The 24,795-nt window shown below is 38.2% G+C and overlaps 1 protein-coding gene across 1 annotated transcript; it reads right to left on the reverse strand.

The window, feature by feature from the left end:
* Positions 1-15,306: 15,306 nt before the first annotated feature.
* Positions 15,307-24,241, reverse strand: LSM12 (LSM12 homolog). The gene is made up of 5 exons (XM_032237147.1): positions 23,734-24,241; positions 21,976-22,109; positions 20,062-20,171; positions 18,933-19,059; positions 15,307-17,326 (listed from the first exon to the last, which is right to left on the reverse strand). Exons 1-5 carry the CDS (start codon positions 23,852-23,854, stop codon positions 17,234-17,236), a joined length of 585 nt encoding a protein of 194 aa, XP_032093038.1. The 5' UTR covers positions 23,855-24,241; the 3' UTR covers positions 15,307-17,233.
* Positions 24,242-24,795: the final 554 nt, after the last annotated feature.

Raw genomic sequence — 24,795 nt, forward strand, 5'->3', positions numbered from 1 at the left:
TTAGCCTGTTCTGACAGAACCAACTATGCGCAGAGAGAAGCCCAATAATCTTCCAAAGTTGGCCTTCAGGGACAGCTGTACTGCTTTTAAGACTAAACTCACTGTTTCTTATCCTAATCCACATGGGGAAAATAGGAGGCAGGAGCAATACACACACTGCCTTGAATTGTAATAAATAAAGGCAGGATAGAAATTTAGTAAATAAAATGAACCTTTGATTATACTTTACAAGCAATATGATAACATCCCACAAATTATGCATATTCCAAAATCCATGTCCCTTGCATGTTGTTACCTTGGCATATTTTTATTTGTGCCATGTATTCATGGCTCAGTTATAATGTAGTTTGAGGAGGATTTGCCAACTCTGATTATTGTGCATACATAGCCAGTTATGGTTTGTCCAGAGGTAATCATGAATATGTCCTACTGGTTTTTCTGTATTAGTTTTGTATTTTTTATCTTGTCAGAAGCCTAATCTACAAAAATGTATTGTATGGTGTGATATAACATGGTATGATGTGGTGTGGTCTGGTATGGCATGGCAATTGCATTGAACTGCATTGTAGTAAGAAACCAATGATAAATTATGGTCAATAACATGAGTGAAACCAGTTCAAAACAGCATGTATCAGAAGTGAAAAGTCAAGGGCCAGATACCAGATCACCATGCAAAGGAGCATCTTTGCATTTCAAAATATTTTGACCAGCACCAGCTGCATTAATTTTTAAGGATTAATAGGTTTATTTGCATGAATTTATAGAGAAAAAGCCTTTAGACAGTTTGGAATATTTTAGAATAATGTATCATATGACACTGTACCACATTAGATTTTTCATGTGTATTCCAAATTCAGTTATTATTTTACAAGATCTGTTTTATGGCTTAGCAAATGAATAAACTTAACCACTTACGGCTCATTGAACAAGCCGTGGCTTAATGCTAAGAGTGACTTTTTTATTTTATTTTTTATTTTTTTTTATTAAAGGTTGTAAAAAAGGCAAGGTTTACAAAATTACAAAAAAAGAAATAGAACTCATTACATGTTTACAACGCAAATGGCAAAAATTCATACATATATATACATAATTCATCTCACCGCTAAGAGTGATTTTAGTCACTGACAGAAATTCTCTCAAATTATATCACAAAATGTTTTCTCTATCTCTTTGCTGGTATCTCATGTTTGTTTAGATTTTTGCAGTCAAGAGGCAAAAAACCTAATTTATTTTGAACAATAACTTTGGAAGAAAGCAGCTGAAAGTCAAAAAGCAGATGGTTGAAGCACCAGTTTCCAAGCATAAATGCAGTGGGTTTACCACAAAAATGTTTGTGTAATTTATAGTTTAGTTCTGAATTAGATTGCTGTTGAAATTTTGATTCCGACTGTTAGCTATGTTCACAAAATGTGCCATCAGGTCAGACAAACAGATGTATTCACATGACTGATTTTAATTTTAATTAAACCTGTTAACCAGAGGTGGGTTCCTACTGGTTCGGACCAGTTTGGCTGAGTAGGTAGTAACTCGGACAGCCATGCCCCCGAAACGATTCTAATGGTGGTGCCATAGGCGCTGCTATCTTGTTTTTTTCTTCTGCACATGGACAGAAGCAATTTTTACTACTGCACATGGGTGCATCAAGCATGTGCATGTGCAAAGCACATCCGAGTGAACCGGCAGTAACAGAAGCCAGAACCCACCCCTGCTGTTAACCAGTAGTGGGTTCCAGCTTCTGTTACTGCCAGTTCACTCAGGGACACGCTTTGCGCGCATGCACGCACACTTAATATGTGCTACGAGTGCATGCACAGTAGTAAAAAAAATTGCTTATGCACATGCGCAGAAGCAAAACCAAGATGGCACCACCTATGGCACTACCAATAGAACTGGTTCAGCCGAACCGGTCTGAACCAGTAGGAACCCACCTCTGCTGTTAATTAGGTGTGTTTGTGACGTAGTATGCTTTCCCTCCCCCCAAAAGTTTTTTTATTTTTTAATACACATATTATAGAAATAAAGTGTTGACTGGATCTTTCCTTTTACATCCTCTCATTTACATAATCCATTTTACATCATAGCTTGGTTTTCACTTTCAGCCAAGTTATTTTCTTCCATTATTTTCCATTTTTTATACTTATTTTTTCTTAATACATAAATAATATCTTCAATTGCCCCTTCAAAAAATTACACCAAATTATCATGTTATATTTCTCTATTGGTCTATTTTACTATAAACAAAATATATCCTCCAATTAAGTTTTAACACAGAGAGCATTTATTTCAATTTTTTCTACAATTAATAATATACTGTCATTTATTTCTTAATTAGTTGCATAACATTACTACTATTCTCTTTAATCTACTAATACAGCTCTTTTTCCCTTTCTTCCTATTTTTCCCTTTCTTCCTATTTTTCCCTTTCTTCCTATTTTTTCTTGGGCTCTACGAATTCCACTTTTAATCATTTTTCTTCTTCTCCCCCTTTCTCTCAACTTCTTCTTTCTTTTTCCTGTTTTTAGCATTATAGTATCTTTTCTTCAGAGTATTAATTTTTATTATTCTAGTACTTTCCCCAGAGTTTTCCTGGTTCTCCTCCCTTCCTTGTGGTTTCTTTTTCCCCTTGTCTCCTTTTTCTTTGTGACTGTAAATCCCAGTGAAATCATTGCATTTTATTTTCAAATTTTCTCTCTTCCACCTTATCTTCTTGCTCCTCATTTGTACCCCCTTTTACCCCTTCTTCTCCTATTTCTTGCTCTGTATTTTCTCTTAGATTTTCAATCTTTTTTTAACCAATTAACATTTAACGCGCATTTCTCAACATCCTAAATACTTCCTCGTACATTCAAATCTCCATTTTACAAGTTTAACTATTTTTACAGATTTTTAAATTTTGGGTTATGCCATATTTAATTACAAGTTTAGGGTCTTCCAAATGCAATTGTCCAATTTTAGCATTTATCCAGTCCAGTCCAAGTTGAAGGTTTTTTCTCGTCCGCAGCTATAAATAGTTACAGCCAAACAATGTTACAGTAACAAATAATCCTTAACAATTCTCACAGTTTCAAAGTATCTTTCCCTGTAACCCAGGTCACACTTCACAGCTGAACTCTTACTTTTATTTTATTTTTTTTCTTTCACTAGCTGGTGTAGTATTTTCTGTTTGCAGGTAGATGGTTCTGTCCAAGCTGCAATACAATCCAACAGCTGATTGTCAATAGCTGTCAAAAGCGCTTTTAATTGAAATGAGATAAAATAAGGAGAAAAAGGACTTCCCCCTGGGCTCTTCCTTTTGGTTATTAATTTTTCTTCACTTCCAAACTGCAGAAGACAAAATCCTCTGAGACTTTGGTGCTTTAACCTCCTCTGCCTCCTTTTTCAATAAAATTCCTCAAAAGCCAGTTAGCTGCTAATTCCGCTCTGGGACCCTTTTTAGGATTAAGATCAGTTTTTTTTTCTTCTGTGAGTTGGATTACAGGACTGGACTACTGCAATGCGCTCTACATGGGGCAGCCCTTGAAGAGCATTCGGAGACTTCAGCTCGTCCAGAATGTAGCCGTGCGAGCGATCGTGGGTGCACCTCGGTACACCCACGTTACACCTATCCTCCGCGAGCTGCACTGGTTACCGATTCGTCTCCGGATACGCTTCAAGGTGCTAGTCGTCACTTATAAAGCCCTTCATAGTATTGGACCTGGGTACTTGAGAGACCGCCTGCTGCCAATTACCTCCCAAAGACCCATTAGATCACACAGGGCTGGCCTCCTCCGGGTTCTGTCTACCAGCCAATGCCATCTGGCTACTACCCGGGGGAGGGCCTTCTCTGTGGCAGCTCCGGCCCTTTGGAACGAACTCCCCGCAGAGATTCAGACCCTCACCTCTCTCCAGGCCTTCCAAAGAGCCGTTAAAACCTGGCTGTGTCGGCAGGCCTGGGGTTGATGAGTTCCCTTCCCCTCTTGATCTGTGTGGCTGTTGGTTATTTTTAAATGCTTGTATTTGTAGTTTCTGTGTTTCCCTTTCCTCTCCTTGGGTTTGTGCGCCGCCCTGAGTCCCGCTGGGAATAGGGCGGCATATAAATAAAATGAAACCTAAACCTAAATCAATCACTCACCCAGTTTCAACACTCTGTTCCAACATTGCTCCAGCCCAATAACTTAGTCCTGATGCCCCAGCTTTGTAGCAGTCATTCAGTTATGGTCACCGTCCCCACTGCTGGTTTGAAGAGCTTTTTTCTGACCTCCAGAGGAACTGCCAGTTCCTCTAGGCTGTCCAAGATATCCCTTCTTCTTCCCCATCCCTCCAGGATGGTTCCGGTCTGAAGACCTCCGTCAGCTTTTTTTTCCGTCTGGATTTCCGAGAGGCTCGGGAGAGCCCGCTTTTTCCAGTCAGTCTTGCCGCGACGCTTCTGGCTTCTCATGATATAATATGCTTTGTGAGTCCAATCTGCCTGGTTACTTTATAATTCAGTGCATTGTACAAAACTAGAAAACAAATTAATTTTACAATCAGAAAGGTGTGTGATGTGAATGCAGCATGCAATGGAAAGCAAGCTGTTAGTGAGGAGTGTTGAAAAATTCAGAAGGAGGTTAAAATTAACATTTGATAAGTTTTAAAATATGACTAATTCTAGATTAGTGAATCTCAGACCACCAAACTTCAGAAAGTTTGGAAATACAAATTCCAAAATCTCCAAATTCCCTGGAGGATGTCAGTCAGGGAAAGTTTTCTAGATGAAATTAATGTGAAATGTTAAACAAGATTAAACAGCAGGTAGTTCTTGTTTAATGAACATTTCTTCAGCCATCTTTTGCAATTACGATCACTATGAATGAAAGAACCAGAGTTGGTATTCTACTGGTTCGGAACGGTACCCAAATCAGTAGCAGAAATAGCAGATGGCCATGGCCACCGGTTCTACGGCATCCCTTTTAGGCCCTTTTCCCACCAAAATTACATGCACAGAAGGCTGTGTGAATGCAAGGTTGCACCACTCTCGCTTTGCTCACTCATGCACATGTGCACTCTCATTTGTGAACTGGTAGGGAAGATAGGTCAATACCACTTCTGGAAAGGATTTACATGAAATTATGCCCATTGAAGTGCCCCTGCGATCATATGATGAAATTTTGGGTGCTTGGCAGTCTGCCCATTCTTACAATCGATTGTAGCAGTACTGCAGTGCATCTATCTCTCCCTCCTGTCTCAGCTGCCTACTTAGCCTATTAGCACATGCAGAGCTGCTGTGGTGCTGGGCCTCCTCCTCACCACACCTGTGAGGCTTCAACCAGTTACATAGCTGACTAGTACATGTGTTGTAAAATTATAAGGCAATAATGCTAGGCATTAGGGTTTATAGGATTGGCAAGTTAATTTGGTTGATAGTAGAGGGTTCCATAACCATCCTCTTTGTAAGAGAGTCTTCCGAACAGAGAGTCTTCCAGCAGCCAGCCCACAACAATAGAGCGCATTCCTAGAGCGGACGCTGCTGGAAGACTCGGCAGCCGAGTTTGGGAGTTTGGAACCGGAGATGTTATGCTCGGAGCGCGGCAGTGGCGGCGGCTGCTGCAGGGAGAGCCGGGCAACTCCCCCCTCCGGCCAGGCAGAATGCACTCCCCAACCTAGCGGTATCCCAAAGATGGCAAGCAATGTGAGCGCCTTTCTCCCCTCCCCCCCCGGTTCCTGCGGCTTGGCACCTTCAGGATACCGCTATGTCGGTGAGCAGTGCTCTGCCTGGCCAGAGGGGGGCTTGTCCAGGGGGTTTATTTTTGATGGTGGGCTTATATTTTTGCCCACGCAAAAAATGTGGCAAGGCTTTAGTTTCAGGACAGGTTGTATTTTCAGGGAAACATGGAATTACTACATAACCTACAATATATTATTAATCTTCCTGAGGAGTTGGTTTCCTAGCCCAGTTTCCCTTGTAGTGTTAACAACAAAGATGGGGTTTTAACCCTCATAATTTCCCAAGTAATATCTCCAGCTATGAGTAGCAACTGCAGTTTCAATGCAGTTGAAATATGCCAGATTGGAGAAGATGGTTTATTAGGCCTCTAGTACCAGTAGTTAAGATACTTAGGGGCATTTTCCAAAATCTAATCAAGCCTCTGTTTTTAATATTCAAAAATGGAAATTTAGCACCACCCAACTACAAGATAAAGATTCTGGCAGGCATTCCAATCTCATTCTGCCAAAGAGAATTAATTGTCATTGTTATGTGGGGAGACGCTCCTCCCCCCCCATAAGGATGAAATATTTTGGGGGAATATTAAAAAGGCAGGACAGAATATTTCACCTACAGGACAAATGGGGGGGGGGAAACATTAAGGGAGGCAGAAACTAGCCCCAGTTACCCTGCCCCAAGCAGAAACTGAGGAGGCCAGTTTATAGAAATGCAGATTTGGTAATCCATTCAGAAAGACTGGGTCAGCCAGAAATGTCACATAAGCAACACAATAAGCAACACAACAATCAAGCCCAGGGTTGACAAAATTAGCTCAGACAAACACCTAGGATTTGCATTTCCTCTTTAGAGCCAACCATGACCCCTACACGCCCCCATAGGAATCCAGAAAGTATAAAACCCACCACTCTAAATTTCATTTTATCAGCTGTCCCAGAATCACATGTGGTTCACATGTGGTTCTGCTTCATAAATAAATGGAACCTTTCTTTTCAATCAGCCTCCATTTTATTTCCAGTGCCTTTCTCTTGCCTTGGAACTGGAACTGGATATGTCTTCTAACTGTTATTACCATAGACATGCAGAAATAATTGACAAAAATGTAGTTTTATAATTTTTAGGGGAAAGAGACCTTTGAAATTCTTATGAACTCCAAAATATACAAGTAGTCAACAAAGCCTACAATGCTAGCCCACAGAAGAATTCCATTTTTGGGCTCCCTATGTCTGCTCACACAAATTCCTTCCCTCCTGCCAATTGAGCAACTTATACCTGTTTTCTAATTCATGAAGCTGCCATTCACCATGGGAGAGCATCATATTTCAGTCATTCAACACCTGGATCCCTATGCCAGGAAGATAAAATCATCCCTACGTCTATTATTAAAAGCTCCTTGATGCCCAGCTAATATTGGGTTTGTTCATTTAAGGAAGAACAGGCAGATATGTTACATGCTGTTCCAGGACATTCTCCTAACAGTGCATGAGTCTACACTTTATCAGAAAACCTGAGGTATTTGCAGAAATTAGCTTCCTGAAATGGCAAATCCCTTCCTTCAAAGGGAAACAACTTAGTTAGACAGAGGATGGAGTCATCTCAACAGGAATTGGAACAAAATGCTTCTAGGGGACCCACTCTCCGATATCTTCATTTCCCCCACTCTAGAACTGATTGGATTCAGTCATGCTTAATCAAGTCAGTTTCAGATTCACACACAACGTTATAAACATATGTTTAAGCTTTGTTTTGAGCCATACCAACCTTTATGAATCCAGTTCGTTTGGTTTCTTAAGCATTAGCATAATAATGGAAGCTCAGAAAATTGGTTTAGTAAATTGTATAAATTTTAGAAGCCTTTTTTTACTTAAAAATGAAAAAAAATATGGTTTTGATAATTAGCTAGGATAAAGAAAGTAATGTGTTGCTAGAGATTAACATGTGTTTGTAGATATTTATACCTGCTGAGAGGAATATTGGAAGCCACTTCTTTATATCTTTTTCCCTTCCTGTCTATTTTTCTTTACTTTTTTCTTTTCTTGGACTTTTTGGTTTTTCTTTGACTTTTACTTTTGAACATAGCTATATCCTTCTCTCTTATTCCCCACCTTAGATCACAGTCCCCATCACTCTTCATTTACTTTTACCAGGAAGGACACATATTCTGCCACTCTTTAAGTTTTAAGCATTTAGTTATGTTGCAGAAAAATGTTGCTCTTTTGCTTGGAGTTTTAATACTTCCAAAAGATTCTTGAAACAGGAAGAAAAATGTTTGGTGGTGCTGAATTTGTCAGCCAAGCTGATAGACTAATTGACACATGATACAAGAATAATAGATGGGTTCTCACAAACATTGAACCACAAAGTATCAATTTTAGCCTATGGGTTTGACTCCAGATAAAGCAGCTGCCAGTTGCAAGTTCCAAGAAGATGCATTAAAAGTTATATAGCATATGTGTTAAATTTTTGATAAAGAAATCGAGGTGGGGGAAAAGACCCAAACCCAATCTTGCTAATTTTTAACTGTAGTATATAATTTACTTCTTTAGACAACATCCAACGTTCCTGAAAGACATTCCAGGAATGTCAGTTTTATGAATCCTAACAAGAGGGGGTGATCTATTATCAAAACTGTCACCATTCAGAATTGACATATTTTATGAATTCTGTGGTATCTGACAAGAGGATGCACAACAATGCAGCTATTATGTCAGTCTCCCTGTCATTGGGGGAGAAAATAAGAAAGTGTAAGTATAATCTTTATTGTCATTGTACTTAAATACAACGAAAGGCCATTCATCAGAGAAAAAAAGAGATAAAGATTTGTTGTATGGATTCCTCTGTCCTGTAGGGTAAGGAAAGATGTGGATTATATGAAGGGTGTATCTACAGTGTCATCTCGGTTTCCCACATGGATGCATTAATGTCTATTAGAAACACAGAGTCCAGCAAGGTATTTGGACAGAAGCACTTGTTTTCACATTCTCTGTAATTTTGAGTCTAAATATATATACAGGTATTAATATGTATTAATACATAGCACATAGATTAATATGGAAATGGACTAATTGCCCACCAATCAATGAGTATCAAGGCAACAATGAAATTGGGTCACACAATATTATTGCATACAACTGACTTGTTATGTGAAGAAATACTTCTTTAGAACAGAAACCAATCATATTGATAAGCTATGAATGAACTCTATGTTACCAAAATGGGGAAATCATCATCTATTCCAGGCTATGTATTCTATCCTTTTTAGGAAAATTTATTCTCGGTTCATTCCAATATTTGAGCTAGCAACTTTGAATATAAGCTTTACTTCTTCCTTGGATTGTGGATTGAGGTAAGAACCCAAACTAATTTCTAACCAGCCCTATCAAGAATTTGATGACTTTCAGTGGAGATTGCATCTCCAGGATGAAGTTCTGTGCAGCGATGGCGTCCCACTTTATGACTTTTATTTTTCTTTATTTTTTTTTATAAATCACCTTTATTATTTTTTATAAATGACTCAAGGTGGTGAACATACCAAGTACTCCTTCCTCCTGGTTTCCCCACGTTCTAGTAACAGGTAACAGGTAGGTGAGACTAGCCTGTGCAGAGATTTTAAGAGAGACAGGGTATCCCAGAACTAGATGCTGAGGGGTCAGCATTTACATCAGAGGAAATCTCTCTGCAAGACTTTTGCAGACAAAATGGAGAACTGAATATTTCTCTGGTAAAAAAAGATCCAATAATCCTGGTAGAATGAACAACCAGTGAATAAGACCAAATGCTTGTAATTTTTTTTCCAGACAAGGTAGCTCACCAGTGCTCCTTACATTGCTCCTCATAAGACCTTTGTCATGCAGCTTAAGAGCTCTGGAAGACAAAGGAGTTGTCTTGCCCAACTCTTGGTCAGTGCCATTGGATTCATATATTTCCATTTCTATTCGCTTTCAGACATTTTTTGTTAATTACTTTTCAGCTTTAGGGACTTATGGATCAACAGGTTTTTCTTGAAATAAGATAAGTTTTTTTTTTAATTCTTAGCAAAGTAAGTTTTAAATACAAATTAAAAAAAATTTGAGGGTAAACAGACTAAGGATCGAAACTTGAAATAAGATTTGGAATTAATGATAAGAATGCTTCTCATGGGAAAATAATTTTTATTTGAATCTTTAAAAACATGATAGCATGGAAGTTTGAAGACTGAACAATAGGGACAACTGGAAGGGAATAAAAGTACTGTTAAAGGAGATGATCACTTAAATTTGACTATTGACTATTAATACAGAACGTAGCAAAATATTTTAACATTCAATATATTGAAGGGTATTTTTAAATATATCCCAAAATTAATTTTTAAAATACCTGCTTTTATAGATACACCATGTTTAAATGATGTTATGGAAAAGGAGTAAGTTTTACCAGACAAGACTGAGACAGATCTGAAAATGGATTTTAAAATGCCAAACTATAAGAATGATATGGAAAAAGATGCTAGATTGGGCATACAAAAGAAGCAGCTAATATCTTAGGAATTAAAAGGAATATACAAATAAAGAGAGTGATTTGGATAATCTTTTTATATTGGATTTATAAAAGAGGCTTGTTAAAAGTTTGAAGAATTTTGTAAGGACAAAAAAATGAAATCAAGTTTGGGGACATTATTTGAAGTTCAAGTTTATTAAAAATAAAAGGAATATAAAGTTGGTTTAGCTGATCAATGTAAAAATAGATATGTTGTTGTCTCTGGTAAATCTTAATGGACTTTTGTTGACACCAAGACTCAAATGACAAGGTTTATAGATTTGTTTACAGATAAGAAATATGGGAAGAGACTATTTGTTGCATTTTAAGATAAAGTGAGAAGTAACTTTAGCCTATCATACTTAGTAAGGAGCACCAGGACAAAATCACATGTTGTACTTAGCAAAGCAATATATGTTAAGTCTGAAAGGGGCTTCATTAATATCCCTGCATTAAGTATTAACTAATTAATTGTATTATAAAGAAGAGGCATCTATAAATGCTAAGATCCTTGCTATCTTTGGGACCATATTCTCTGGCTGAAACTGTTCAGCCAAAATGTGCCAGCAGGAAGGGAATGTAGGTATCCAATTCTTAAAATTCAGGAACTTGAACTGAGGTAGCAATCCTTTCTCTCTGGAACAATTGAACTCTCAAGTTCAGGATGCCTCTTCCCTGTTAATATTTAGGCAGACTTAAAACTTCACTATCCAGCAGGGGTTTTGGTCAGAGGCTGTCATAGGACTCAAGACAGAAATGCAGGAAATCTTTTCCTAGGATCTAAGTTCTCCAAAAGCATTATCTTCTCATCTGAGTCTGTTTTTGGATTATTATTTTTACTGTGCTCAAATGCTTCATAAATTGTTTGCTGCTACATTTGAACCAAACTTAAATAAAATGATAAATTGCTCGACAACTTGGATATTCTGTTCCCTATCTTTAGGCCCCAACAAGAGATCCAATCATTTATTTGGCTGAACATGCTACAGAACTATATACAGAATATTCTGCCAAAAAGCCAGTATTTTTTTAAAAAGTGTGCATATTTGAATTTCTGTGACATCTACAGGTCCTATTGCAGGAATTAAATAGAAATAATAAAAGCTGAAATCTCCTTATGCTGGAGTCTAGTCTAGAGTCTTCCAGGAAAGTCAGCTTACAGTAATTCTACCATCATCCCACCAGAAAGGATGTTGGGGCATGATCCCACTCCAACATAGCAGGAACCAAGTTGCAATTTTAGGCAACCTCATCCATGGCAAATTCTGATTAGACTGCCTCATGGCATTGTTTTCCATTATCTTGGTATAACAAATTTAGGACTAAATATTTTAACTCAAAAGCAGTACCATTACAAACTGATGACTGTCTAAAACTGTGAAGGCCAATTGACAACTTGAATGTCCCTGGGTTCAAATACAGCCCCTTTGCTTCAGACATATTTTTCTCTGTTAACCAACTCTTGTTTTGTTTTACACATTCATTGATAAATAGCACTGGTCTATATTCTCTAAATTCCTACAGTGGGAAAACTAAGAAAACCCCAACAGCTTCTGGACTGTCCCTCAATACATATCAAAAGTTATATTGTACTGTACCGTACAAATTGATTGAAATACAATCCTTGTTCTGATAAGCTCTAGACTAGCCCTGCACTTAATACATCCACTATTTTTTTCAATGCCTTCCTGCTCTTTTGTCACTGTGAAAACTTCCTTACAATCAGGTTTGCAATGGCAGCTTTTGGTACAAACCATTTTGTCAATTATATTTATCATTCAGTTTTTATATATGATTAAAGGCAACAAAACACATCAAACACTTCTTCCACCTATTTTCGGCACATCCACCACCCTGAGAGTTGATAAGGCTGAAAGTGAGCGGCCCAAGGCTTTCATGCCTATTGGAAGTTTAGAGCTTAAATCTTGTTTTTTTAGGGCAGCATCTTAACCATTCCAACAAATTGGCTTGTATTAGTCTGCTCTATTTATTCTCCATACCTTTTTTCAGTCTACTGCAATGTCTTCCTCCTGTAATTTGTATTTCATCTTTGTCCAGCAGTCTTATCTTGTGAGAAGTCACGATCCAAGGCAAACTGAGATTCCCATCCCCATCAGCAACTTAATTTGGTCACTTAAATGTCCTCAATACATGTCGCTTTATTATTCGATGTACATATTATTAGTCTTTCATTTTGTTTTGCTAGTGTAGAGTGCCTGGAGGTGACTTTGAAGGGAATATTCAGAAGCCATTACAAAGCAATGACAAAAATGTTCTTAAGAATTGGGAAGATATGGTATTAGAAAGAGGTTTAGACTGGTTACCCTCTGACTCATAGGGAAGAGATGGAAGTAAAAACAAACTGACTTGCAAGACGTATTTTGGCTCAGTTCAGATGTTACATTATCCCAAATGATAGATTCACCTGTTTTTATTTTGAAATGGTGAGTGTTTACGTGTGCCATTTTATAATATTAAAGAACCGGGGGAAAATATATTTAATTCACAAAGGACAAAACAAAAAGGACTGTGATCTATCAGACTATGAAAAAAAATGCTTTTCAGGCCCCATTGAAGAGGACACTGTTTGGGAAAATACTGGAACCAGTTTAACTAGGGGGGGGGGGGATCAAAACTCATGTTAAAAATTTTTTTTAAAAAAAAATCATGGTAGGATTGTCTTCTCTTCACCTTATTCTATTTTTATTACTAAACAGCCACTGCTTCTAATTATACACAATTTAAAATTAACTTTCATTTTTATACAGCAAACATCTACAAAAATGCCTCAAACCATAGTTCTTAACTACAAAATTACTAAACTAGATTAAGATTTGTTAGGCGTTAGAATGATCTGATGCCTTCTTTTTAACAGCTCAAAGATCAGTCTCCATTGTTATCGGTAAGAGATCAGATTTCTTGGTATTGTAGAATTTAAAAATACATGTTGCTTGCTCTCAAATGCCAGGGCATGTGTATGATATGTAGTATTCTTGCTGCTTCTGATTGGGAGAGTGCAAATAACACATTGAATACCTAGCATGAACAATCACGTTTCTGGCTTATGATTGTCTTATAAACTGTTGGGCATTTCTTGCTTAGTTCAATTTTGTATATGGTTAACAATTTTATTACTCACCTGTTTACAGTGTACATATCATTTCAATTAGCATTGCTACATTAGAAATTAAACCCTGTATTTGTGCATTTTTTTCTGTTGACACATTCTTCCAGATCTGAAAGCAAGTGCCAATACAGGATGCCAAAATCAGTACAGCGTAGGAGAGCCGAAGGAAGGTAGGGCAATCCCATTATTTTACAATTAATTCAAGGCTATAGTTTTCCCCCCGATAGAACATCTTTTTTATAAAAGTTAAACTGAACCAAGTTCACATTTGGAGATCTAAAAGCAACTATGCCCTAGACAAGCAGGCACAAATTATTTTACATGGGTGTAAAAACTATTATTTTAAAAAATGTATTGATGGTCTATCAGCCAAAAAGCAGTGTAAAGACTAGAAAGGAAATCAATTATTATGCACTACCATGTTTCCCTGATAATAAGACAGGGTCTTATTTGCTTTTGACCCTCGAAATAAGCGCTTGGCCTTATTTTCGGGGAGGTCTTATTTTTGAGGTGCAGGAGGCGACGAGCATGGTCACCTCATGGCTGCTGCTATGTTGCAATATTTCGGCTTATTTTAGTGCATGTGCTCAAAAGCCTGATTGGGCTTATTATCTGGGGGTCTTATTTTCAGGGAAACAGGGTACATGTGCAGGCCCCAAAACAGAATCTGAGCTGGAAGAGACTAGCGTGGCAATTGAATCCAGGTCCTCCTTTATACAGGAATACAAGTTAAAACTTCCCAGAAAAGTATCTGCCTAGCCCACACTGGAACACACCATTATTTTGGATAATTCACTCCACTCTCTAATTGCTGGTTTTTTTTTTTAAAAAAAAAGGTTTGAATGTGCTTCCTTTAAGGTAATTCCATTATATAATGTCCTGCACTCTAGAATGAAAGAAAACAGGTCTTGACCTTTTTCTGGGTGGCATCCTTTCAATTGTAAAGAGGGCTATTTTATTGCTTCCATCTTTCTTGGGCAAACATTTCTTGAACTTATCTCCTTGTGCTTACTTTCTAAATCTGATTACAAATGCCCTTCTGAAAATATGTTCCAATTTCTCTGAATCCTTAAAATAGGATGCCGAGAATGAGACATAGTACTCAAGGTGAGGTCCAGCCAGAATAAAATGAAACAATTACCTGTTATGATTTGGAATTATTTCTGATGCAATGTAAAAACACATTGCTTTGCAGTCATTATTATAGCATTGATTCCTGTTCACTCTGCAGTTATGTATCACTACCTAATCAGTTACTTCACTTTGCATTTATTTTCTAAGAAGTCCATGCTTCTCTCATTTTATTGTATCTAGTGTGCTTCCACTAGCCTATCAAAAACATTTTACCTTCTGGATTTTGTTTTTTGTGTCATCTGTAACGTCAGTTAACACTCTCTACAGCTCTTCATTCAAGTGGCTAATAAAAGTTGATCTCTGTCACTTTACACCAGTTTAATAAGGAACTATTCATAAACACTTTTTGAGCTAGCTATGTAGTCACTTCATTCTAATTTTCTAACTAGAATGTCTTGAAGTATTTTGTCAACATGGGAAATCACCCATATGATGTGCAGAGAAATTTATACAACTCCATATTATAGTGCCTGTTCTAGAGAACAAATGCATAGGGCTTGGTTTGTTCCATAAAACTTTTCTGCTTTCCATCCATATTACATTAAAGTTGCACTGTCTTGCAAACATCAAAAATATTAACTCACACATTTTACAAAAATATCCAGCAATTTATCTTTCATAGAAATATAGAACTGATGTAGGAATATGTAAAATAGGCACACTCAAAAGAACATGAGAGTGCATAAGTTGGCATGCCAGTTTGCATATAATGTGCAACTGTGTATCCTCATGTGTTCTCCAATTTCAGCAAACAATATGGTATGTTTTCCAATTCTGTCGAACGCCCCCCCCCCCCGACATCCTCTGCCTGCACGCTTAAAGACACAAACCCACCAACACAAATGCTTGATTGATGGTTAAAAAAAGTCTGGGTTTTTATTGGTTTTGCTAGACAATGCTAAAAAAAATCCCTCCATTCTGAAAGGCAGGGCTTGAATTATTTAAATTTTTATCCTTTTGTTTAGAAATAACAAAAAGGGGAAAAGGGAGAAGAGATCATAGCAAAAAAAAAAAAAAAAAAAAACCAACCCAACAGCACCCTCCCATCCTATGTTATCTTTGTATCCTATGGATCTTCAAAATATTTATTTCCAAACCAAGGATACTTATGAATGACCCTGCGAGCAGCAAGTCCAGGAGAAGTAAATCATACAAATGCTGACCATTTCAACCATTTAGCCAACAGTAGCACATAGACATATGGACAGAAATAATACTTTTTGGACAGTGTCTCCAAATGACCCTGCAGCTCTGCCAGAACAGAGATTATTTCCATTCAAAGAATCATACTTGGATCCCTGGAACTACAGCTAATGTGCCTGATCACCACCTACAAAGAAGCTGAAGTAACCTCTCCTCTTAACAGTGATATAGCCAGCACTATCCACAGTAAGTCATGATGTCAAAACATGTGTCATGTGACATACAGATGATATACTTGCATCATGATGCTTTACAAAGTATTCAAGTTGCATCACTTGTACCACAACACACATATCATTTACTTCTCTTTGCCCCTCTGCAAATGCCATGGATACAGCTGTACACCATCGGAAATATATTTTTACTATGCTGAAGAGAAAAATCCCACTGAGGCAGTTTTATTCTTCTGCCAATTCAGATGATTTATTTTCATGGGTAAAAGGCCAATGAAGGACTAAGGACAATCACATGTGAATTCAAGCCCAAATCTTCACGCTCCTGCCCAACCCCAATTGGGTCACTATGGGCAATACACAAATCGTTCCTCCTATATTACACCCAAACAACCTTGACCTAAGGAAAATCTTTGGGTGCTTCATTGTGGTCAGTAGAACAGCACATGAGCAAGAGGAAGCTGTGAGATCTAGTTTTCATGCCTTTGAGGATAGAATGATTCCACTACTATGATCTGTAGCCTTGGTTAGCAGTTCTAATCCAATGGCATTAACAGAGCTCAGATTTGTGGCAATGTAACATAATGCACAAGATAAAATTTATGGAAAGACCAAACGCCCGTGCCCTAAGTATGCATTCTGAATAGGGCATGACCCACTGAAGCTCAAGCTTCAGCAGACATATCTGATCTTCTGAATTATTCCTAAAAATGACAACTGCAGACAGCTTGATTGTTAACAAGCATAGAATTTTTTTTTCTGCCATGATCCCAATTTTGAATACTGCGAGAAGCAGAAAAATATTTAAAGGGTATTTTATTTATATATATATTTATTATATATATATTTTGAGATAAGAAAAATAAGGCTAATTCAAGCCTTGCCTTGTGCAAACGAAAACCAAAATGAGATCGCCAGTCACAGAAAAGTTCCAATTACATCACTACAGTCAGCTTATTATCTTCTGTTTCCTCTATTCTTTTCGCTTTTTAATGTGATAAACTAGGGAACTGAATTCTCCTAGTGTTTAGCAGGAACAGGGGTGGCATGGAATTGATTTCAGTAAAGCAGAAAAATCTGGGAGGGAGAAAAACCTCAAATACAAGACAGCTGACTGTTCTAGGGGGGAAACCTGGTGGGCAAAAAGTAAAGAGTCTGTTAGTCAAGTAATGAATGAGTTTTTAAATTATTCTCTGTTTTTGTCTTTGAAGTCTAAAGTTCAGAAGCTGTGGGTCCCATCATTACAGGGTAGCCACGACATAGAAGTGGAACCCCCCCTGCCCTCCCCTGACCTCTTTTGAAGAAGTCTTTGTCATCTGCTGCTGCGTGTTCGAAGGGTTTCCCCCCCACCCCCACCCCCCGCAGGAGCACTCTGTCGCAACCAGGAAGGGCAGACGGGACTCAGGATGAGAGGGCGCTTTCCTTCTGTGTTGGCTGGACTTGTGAACGCTGCATCAACTTTTGGCTTTCGACATCTCTAAAATGTTTCTCGACCTGAATGGAGAAGGAGGCAAGGAAGTTAGCATTCATTTTAGACAGCGGAACTACTGGTATGTTCATGAAAAGTAATGGGTCACGAGGCTGGAAATGTTGATTACAAAAAGATGGGTTTACAATAGCGTTCCCCAACCTTTTCAGCTCAGCAGACTGGAGGAAACCATGGCAGCAGAGCAGGAGAGGGAATGGTTTTGTGCGTGTCACTTTCATAAATGCACCTGTGTACCTATGCGCCATGCCCCAACATTTCCATCGCCCGGTTCCCGGCAAAGACCAGGGCTTGGGGACCACTGGTTTACAACACAGTTTAAAATTAAGGGTCACTTATGAACCATAAAAGAAATCAAGGTTTATTTTTTAAAGAAAAAACAGAAAAAAACCAAGGTGTCTCACTGTATCAATGGATTGCATATTAGCATTACATTCTTTGACATACAAAACATGTTTATATATAAAACTTGAAACATGACACATGGACATTTCCTATAGTCCTACTATTGTAGGATTGTTAAATTCCATTCTATACTACAAATACAACTACCACTTTAATCACGTGAATTTTAGCTTGCCTCTTATTTGATCAGATTTTTAATTTTTAAAAAAGTTACAGGTAGTCCTTGACTTACAACCGCAACTGAAACTGGAATTTTAATAAGTTGTGGTCATAAGTCGAGTCATCGACACGATTAAATCCAATTTTACTGTTTATACAACGGTTGTTAAATGAGTCATGTAATCCTAAATTGGAATCCATTCTCCTGAATGGATGGTTTTTTCCTGCCATAAACTGGCAAAAAATGACACAAATGTGGTCATGTGAGCATGGGACACTGCAACCAGTCATAAATATGAGCCAGTTGGCAAATGCCCCGAATGAGATCATATGACCATTGGGGTGTGTGCATTAGAAACATTTTATAACAGCCAGAAGTGCTTTAAAGGCTGTAAACTACCCTTTCCAACATGAACATTTGTTAAACCGCTAGTCATCAATCAATGACTCTCTGTATTGCTTGAGGCATACAGGTGATGGAATACGCACCTGCAGCAGCAGCCGAGGGGGAGGATTTTGCCTGCAAACTTAGAACATTCCCAGAGGGAGATCCAGCTCAAGACTACACAATCCTAGACTATAGAAGGGGAAGTAGCTAAAGAGATTTAAGGTAACCACCCCCTAGAATCTCACTGGATATATCTTGTAGCTTAGAAAGTTACAGCTTTAGTTTGACAAGAATCTGCCTATCTGGTGTAAGTAAATAAAATATTGGACTCACTGTTTCATCTCTGGGTCTGAGCCTGACAATATGAAAGCTACATTCATACCTTGCATCACCATAGGCTACTGAAGCGTCATTACTGAAACACGCATAATTGTCTGAGTTTACAGAATATAAGCAGAAGCTAGTATTTATGAGTTATAGTGGCTGAGCTTCACATATATTCCAAAATCAAAACAAACCATTTAATAGATAAGAAAAATATGTGAATTCAATTTAAGTTCACTTTTGAATCTGCATGATCAAGATCAAGTTTGCTTGTGCACCTGTTTCTTGAACCCCCTTTTCTCTTTTCCCTGATACCCCTCTGATCTTTGTATACTTACTATTTTGCGTACATGACTTAGGGCACTCCCCTCTTTGCCTTTACAATTTTCCACTTGATATGGAGGGGCAATGACAACTTCTTCCATCACAACTATATTTTTCTCTTGCCATTTACAATCTTTAATACTGGAGAAAGCAGAGAAAAATTTATTGCTTTCACTAATGAAAATTCATGGCAATTTGCAATGGAAAAAGGGAACAGGATAATGATATTTGTTCTTGTCACCAACTGTCCAATGACTTTCTTTTTAGTCCAAGAACAAGTACTCCTGAATATTCCTACAGAGGTAGTCCTCGACTTACAACCATTCATTTAGTAACTGTTCAAAATTACAACAGCACTGACAAAAGTGACTTGTGACCATTTTTCACATTTATGGCCATTGTAGCATCCCATGGTCATGTGATCAAAATTAAAGTCCTTGGCAACTGACAGCTGCAGGGTCCTGGGGTTATGCGAGCACCACCTTCCCAGCTGGCTTCTGATAAGCAAAGTCAATGGGGAAACTCAGATTCAATTGCAGTGATTCACTTAACAACTGTGGCAAAAAGATTGTAAAATGGGGCACAACTCACTTAACAACTGCCTTGTGCAAACGAAACTTTGGGCTCAATTGTGGTCATAAGTTGAGGACTACCTGTACTAGTTTTTCATGCTGTAAATTTTCTGTGAATAGAGTTAAATTTTATTTTAATCAATCCATAACATTCATTTAACATTATCCTCTTTTTCAATCATCTAAATATCTATACATGCTTTATAATTATAGAGTATATAGTTTAGGTTTACATAATGATAAATTATGTTTTTATTAATAAAATATGATTAAATTGGTAAACATGTCTAACACATAAATCATAAACGTCAAGGAATTGCATTACACATAATGCTAGATAAAAATGAAATAAACTACATTTAATGGCTTCATATGATATTTGAATGCTGTTGTGTGGTTTTACCAAACTGACTTGAAGTATGTAACAGGTATTTAAGCTATAAACTGGTTCTTTTAATGAACAATTGTTCAGCCTTCACAATAAACCAGTTTTAATGTACTCTATAAATGTACTCTAGTAGTAGTAGTGCCTACTAATACCATTATAACTACATAAATTTGTGTTACTTACGTCTTGTGTATAGTCTGAAATAATTGCTGTCCTTCCAAGGAGACCCCAGCACTAATTGCATATGCTTGGCTCATCTTTTCTTCCTTCTCCATCCGTGCTTTGCTTGCAAGCTGTAAAGGTGCATGAGAGATGCAGTAACTTTTAGTCTTCAAATGGAATTCAATTTGTGGGTTGTCTGGATAACAGAGATGGGACAAACCCCATCTCATGAACTTAAGTTCTTTAACTAGGTGAAAAACTCTCCAAATCAAAACAAGAAAAACACAAGATAATTTTAAATGTGGAATGGGGTAGTTTTAAGAAGATTAAAAGGCGGAGGGGGAAAATGACTAGCTGACATATAGCAATCCAACCTAATATCCAAATCCAGGAATTCTGGGAGTTGACGTCCACACATCATAAAGTTACCAAGTTTGAGAAACACTACTCTAGAAGAAATGTACAAAATGCTCCACCTGTAGCTTTATTTGTGGGAAAGAAAGTTAGTTAACTAAATCCATTTGTTTTATTTCTTTGGCAAGAACTAAAATGTGGTTATCAAACACAAACAAACCTCCATATTCTCTCAATTAACAAGTGCCACTGAAGGCTTTGACAAACAAAGTCACTTAATTGGGAATATGCCCAATAGGCATATAACAGAACTATATTTTATAGGCAAATCCATTTTCCCTTGTGCCATCACTCTGTGAAAACCTAATCCTCACAATACTATCATATGTCCAAGTATATCTACCCATGTATAACAGCAACAGCATCGTCATTATTATCCTTCTTATCTTCTCTACTACCGTGTCTTATATACCTATAAGTTATATAAGGTATATCATTATTATAATTATTATTCTGTTACTTTGCAGGTACATTGAAAGCTTCTGCGCTGGAGACAAATTCCTTATGTGCCTAATCATACTTGGCCAAATAAAGTCTTGTCTTCTTTTTAGCAAAATTGCACTACAAAATCAAAACTCTGAAAAACAGCAGTACCTGCCTTTGCCATAATAGTGATAGTTTTCCAAGTTGCAATACCCAATTGGTAAAATTATAAATACTGCTGTACATTTGCATTTCCAGTGTAAAGTCAAATTACTTGACACTTGGTACATGAATGAAATATGTATTATTCAGTCTTCCAAATGCCTCATGAAACATGTAGAAAATAGGAACTTCTGAACAATAGATTTCTCCCATTACCCCTACAAAATAGTTACCCATGTACATATATCTATCTATATACATCAGTCACTCTCAACTCAAGGCAATCAAAGGTAGAGCATCTATGGGAAAAGGAAAAGTTGTTTTAACTTGCAGTCCTTCCAAATGAACTTATTTTTGTGGTGTGGTAAGAGAAAAGTCAAAGTTGACCACTACTGCTGATAAAGTCAAGAGAATATTAAACACATAGTACTATATTTCTAAAGCTAAAACAATAATTTGATCTATTCATGAGAAGGATTGCATAAACTAATTCATTGTTTATAAGACAGCCATGTTAGGGTTTGAGAATTCTTGGATTAGGAAATAGAATAGAATAACAGGACTTTGGATGTCTTCTAGTCCAACCCCCTGCTTAGGTAGGAAACCCTACACTTCAGACAAATGGTTATCCAATCTCTTCTTAAAAACCTCCAGTGTTGGAGCATTCACAACCTCTGAAGGCAAGTTGCTCCACTGATTAATTGTTCTGCCAGGAAATTTCTCCTTAGTTCTAAGTTGCTTCTCTCCTTGATTAGTTTCCATCCATTGCTTCTTGTCCTGCCCTCAAGTGCTTTGGATAGTTATATACTAGAAAAATGTATTACTAGAAAAAATATTAACTTCAAAACTATACTGTTTTGAAAAAAAAAACATTTTTGCTGTGAAGTTTGTATATGTATTTTCAATATTTTCAAGATATTCACGAAAGATTCTTACCTTGCTAACATTGAGTGAAGCTAAAGGTGGGGGTGTTTCTGTGCGGTCATTAATTATGTTAACTTCTGATACATACTGTAAATTTATAAGCAAGATATCTGCATGGTTAGGTTTACCGCTTGAGGAAGGACATTCTAGGGAAAAAACATTAAGGAATATACAAAAGTTGTATAGCAATTCAGAGAATGATACACTTCTATAAAGGAAGATTTTATCTTTATAGTACATCCAATATAATCAGGATTGCCTCCTGAAAAAATTGCAAACAAATTCAACAACACAAGATTGGTTCCCTTAAAATATCCAGCAAAGGTTCTACCTATATACCATAAACCAAACCTTACCAATGCAACAATCATTTTCTTAGTAGCTTTATCAGTCTCTCTGTAAAATTGCTGCAAGAGAATACATCTCTGTGGACTATTCATTTATATCCATGAGGTTGCTGTCAAATCACCTAGAAAACTAATTTCATTGTTAGTCATTAAAAAAATGAAGAGTTTTCTGGAACAGGTTAAAGCCTCCTATCACAAGACTGAAACAGCATATTGTGCTGTTACTCTGCACCACCATGGATACTCCTTTTTTCTTTGAATTTATTTACAGTAGTTCACCCCTTCAAAGCCTTGAAATGAACTGCACATGGAAGAAAAGGTATGGAGTTTCAGTCTCCTGAACCCATGTTCACTATGACATTCTAATCAAGAAAATTGTTTCGGGCTACTGTATCAGCTATGGGTATTATTTCTTAGATCAAGAAAGATGTCAGATAAGACTTTTGCATTATTAGGTTTCTTGCCTTTTAATAGCGATGTCCATATATAACACCAAAATAGTCTAATCACATCTCATCATTCATTAATTTGAGTTCTTCAATTCAAGAACTATGTCCTAAATGCAGTGAAGATCTATAGCAGTTGCAAGAAATAACTATTAAAAACTTCAACACACCTTTCTTTTTGCTGCAAATCTTTTTCCAATTAATATAACAGTAAGATATCTCAAACCAAATATTAATGTAAACCTACATTACATTACACACATACATCAAAAGCAATTACATAAACACAAATGAAGACTTGCATAGACTGACTTGCATAAATACTTTGCCAAGATTAATCATACACTCAGATTACTAGCCATCAAATACTGAGAAATCAAGAGTTACACGTCAACAAAATTCTGCACCACTCTCCATTTCTTTTCCTCAAAACAGCTTCCCCTATCTACATAAATTATATATTCTTGACACCCCCCCCCCGATTTTTCTTCCATTTCTTTTACAATATCAGAAAGCATTTCTTGGGCTTCAGTTTTCACCTCTGATCCATTTATTAGCACCGAGTTTTCTCCCCTTCCTTAACCTAGTTAACTTAATGGCTCACTTTCCCCCTCTTTCCTGTACAGGTTTACTTCTGTCTCCAATACCATATGCAAATAGTAATCACCTGGCTTAAATGATACCCAAATAGCCCTTCAGTCGAGTCTCCTCATTCAAAATTACCACTCCTCCCCAAAAACCACGCTCATCGGTTTCCACGAGTCTTTGATGTCGAGCTCACTCCAGCAACAGCCCTCAACCTCCCCAAATCTGCCACAGCGCCTCAAGCATTCCCCTCATCCGCCGAAGAGGGTCGAGCTGAGGCAGCTCACGTGCCCCCTTCGCTCATGCAGCTCCCTTCGTCAGGCCCAGCGACGGCGTCCCCTTGCCCTGCCGGAGCTCCCCGCTACCCTCCACTCCCTTTCCAGTTAGGATACTGAGTGCCAACATCTTGCTGGGATAATCAAAAGCCACCACCTCGCCTTGCAGCCGCTGCTCCTGGCAAGTCCGGCACGACACCTGGCTGCCCACACTGAAGTACTCGCCCGGGGCCGCCATCTTGTTTCAGGCCCAGGCCGCACCGGCGGCACCCTTCGCGCCCCCGCTGCGCCTCTGTAACCTTAGCTGAGGTGGCAGAAGGAATGGCGCGGGAAAGGGGAGCGCCGAACCCGATCCCGGCGCGCCGAACCGGGCCCGATGCGCTCGTCTCTTCCTCTTTTTTTTTTAGCCACCTGGCTCCTCAGCCTAGGCGGAAAAAAAAAAGAGGACGAGTGGCCAAGGCGACGGCGCCCCGCCTGTACGTCAGCCCCTCCCGCACCCACGCACGCACGTGACGTCACCCAGCAAAGCGAGGGGCGGTTGGCTGGCTGTTCGGCGGTTCCTTCCGAGGGCGGGGCGAGCATCCCCAACCAACGTTCGGAAAGAACACCACGGGGAGCAGAGGCCGGTTAAAAGGGGGCGGAGCGCCAGGGAAGGGGCCGGTCCTGAGCCGGCGAATCTCCCGCGTGGGGATGGGGTGGGGGGTGGGTCGAGCTGGGAATCGGAGATGGTATTTTATGCAGATTTTCCCTGAAGTAAACCTGAGTAAGTTTTTGACTGAACTTGTTAATAATATTGCTTTACTGTCAGTGTACATTTGTACAATGAGATGGGTTCAGCTCCCTCGGTGCACACACCCCAACACAATATAACTCATAGGGAAGACAAAAAAAAGTAACCCAATATTAACAAGCACCCAGTCTCATTACACCAATGAGAACATGTTACACGTTTATTCTCAATAAAAGACCATGTATAGAGCAATGGCCCTAATTACCAGCGGACGCATATATCGCGGCTACGATCGTAAGTCCGCTGAACCGAGAGAAATTGGAGGGCTTTAGAGGCTCCTTTTGAACAAGCACGCCTACATTTCAGTTAAGGCTGCGGATGATTCAGTGTTCGAGAGTTAAGTTTAACCAGCAGTAAATTGCCTACGGTGGGGCTGCAAAGTCTGAAGT

The sequence above is a fragment of the Thamnophis elegans genome, chromosome Z (genome assembly GCF_009769535.1).
Source record: "Thamnophis elegans isolate rThaEle1 chromosome Z, rThaEle1.pri, whole genome shotgun sequence".
In the NCBI taxonomy this organism is placed as follows: Eukaryota; Metazoa; Chordata; class Lepidosauria; order Squamata; family Colubridae; genus Thamnophis; species Thamnophis elegans.

Bases quoted from the DNA above. Each gene is read 5' to 3' on its own strand.
- LSM12 (XM_032237147.1), bottom strand. From the start codon at position 23,854: ATGGCGGCCCCGGGCGAGTACTTCAGTGTGGGCAGCCAGGTGTCGTGC. The intron at 22,110-23,733 runs GTATCCTAACTG...TTTTTTCCCTAG, and splicing joins CAGCAAGATGTTGGCACTCA to AATGTCCTTCCTCAAGCGGT. The intron at 19,060-20,061 runs GTAAGTAACACA...TGCTTTCTCCAG, and splicing joins TTTCAGACTATACACAAGAC to TATTAAAGATTGTAAATGGC.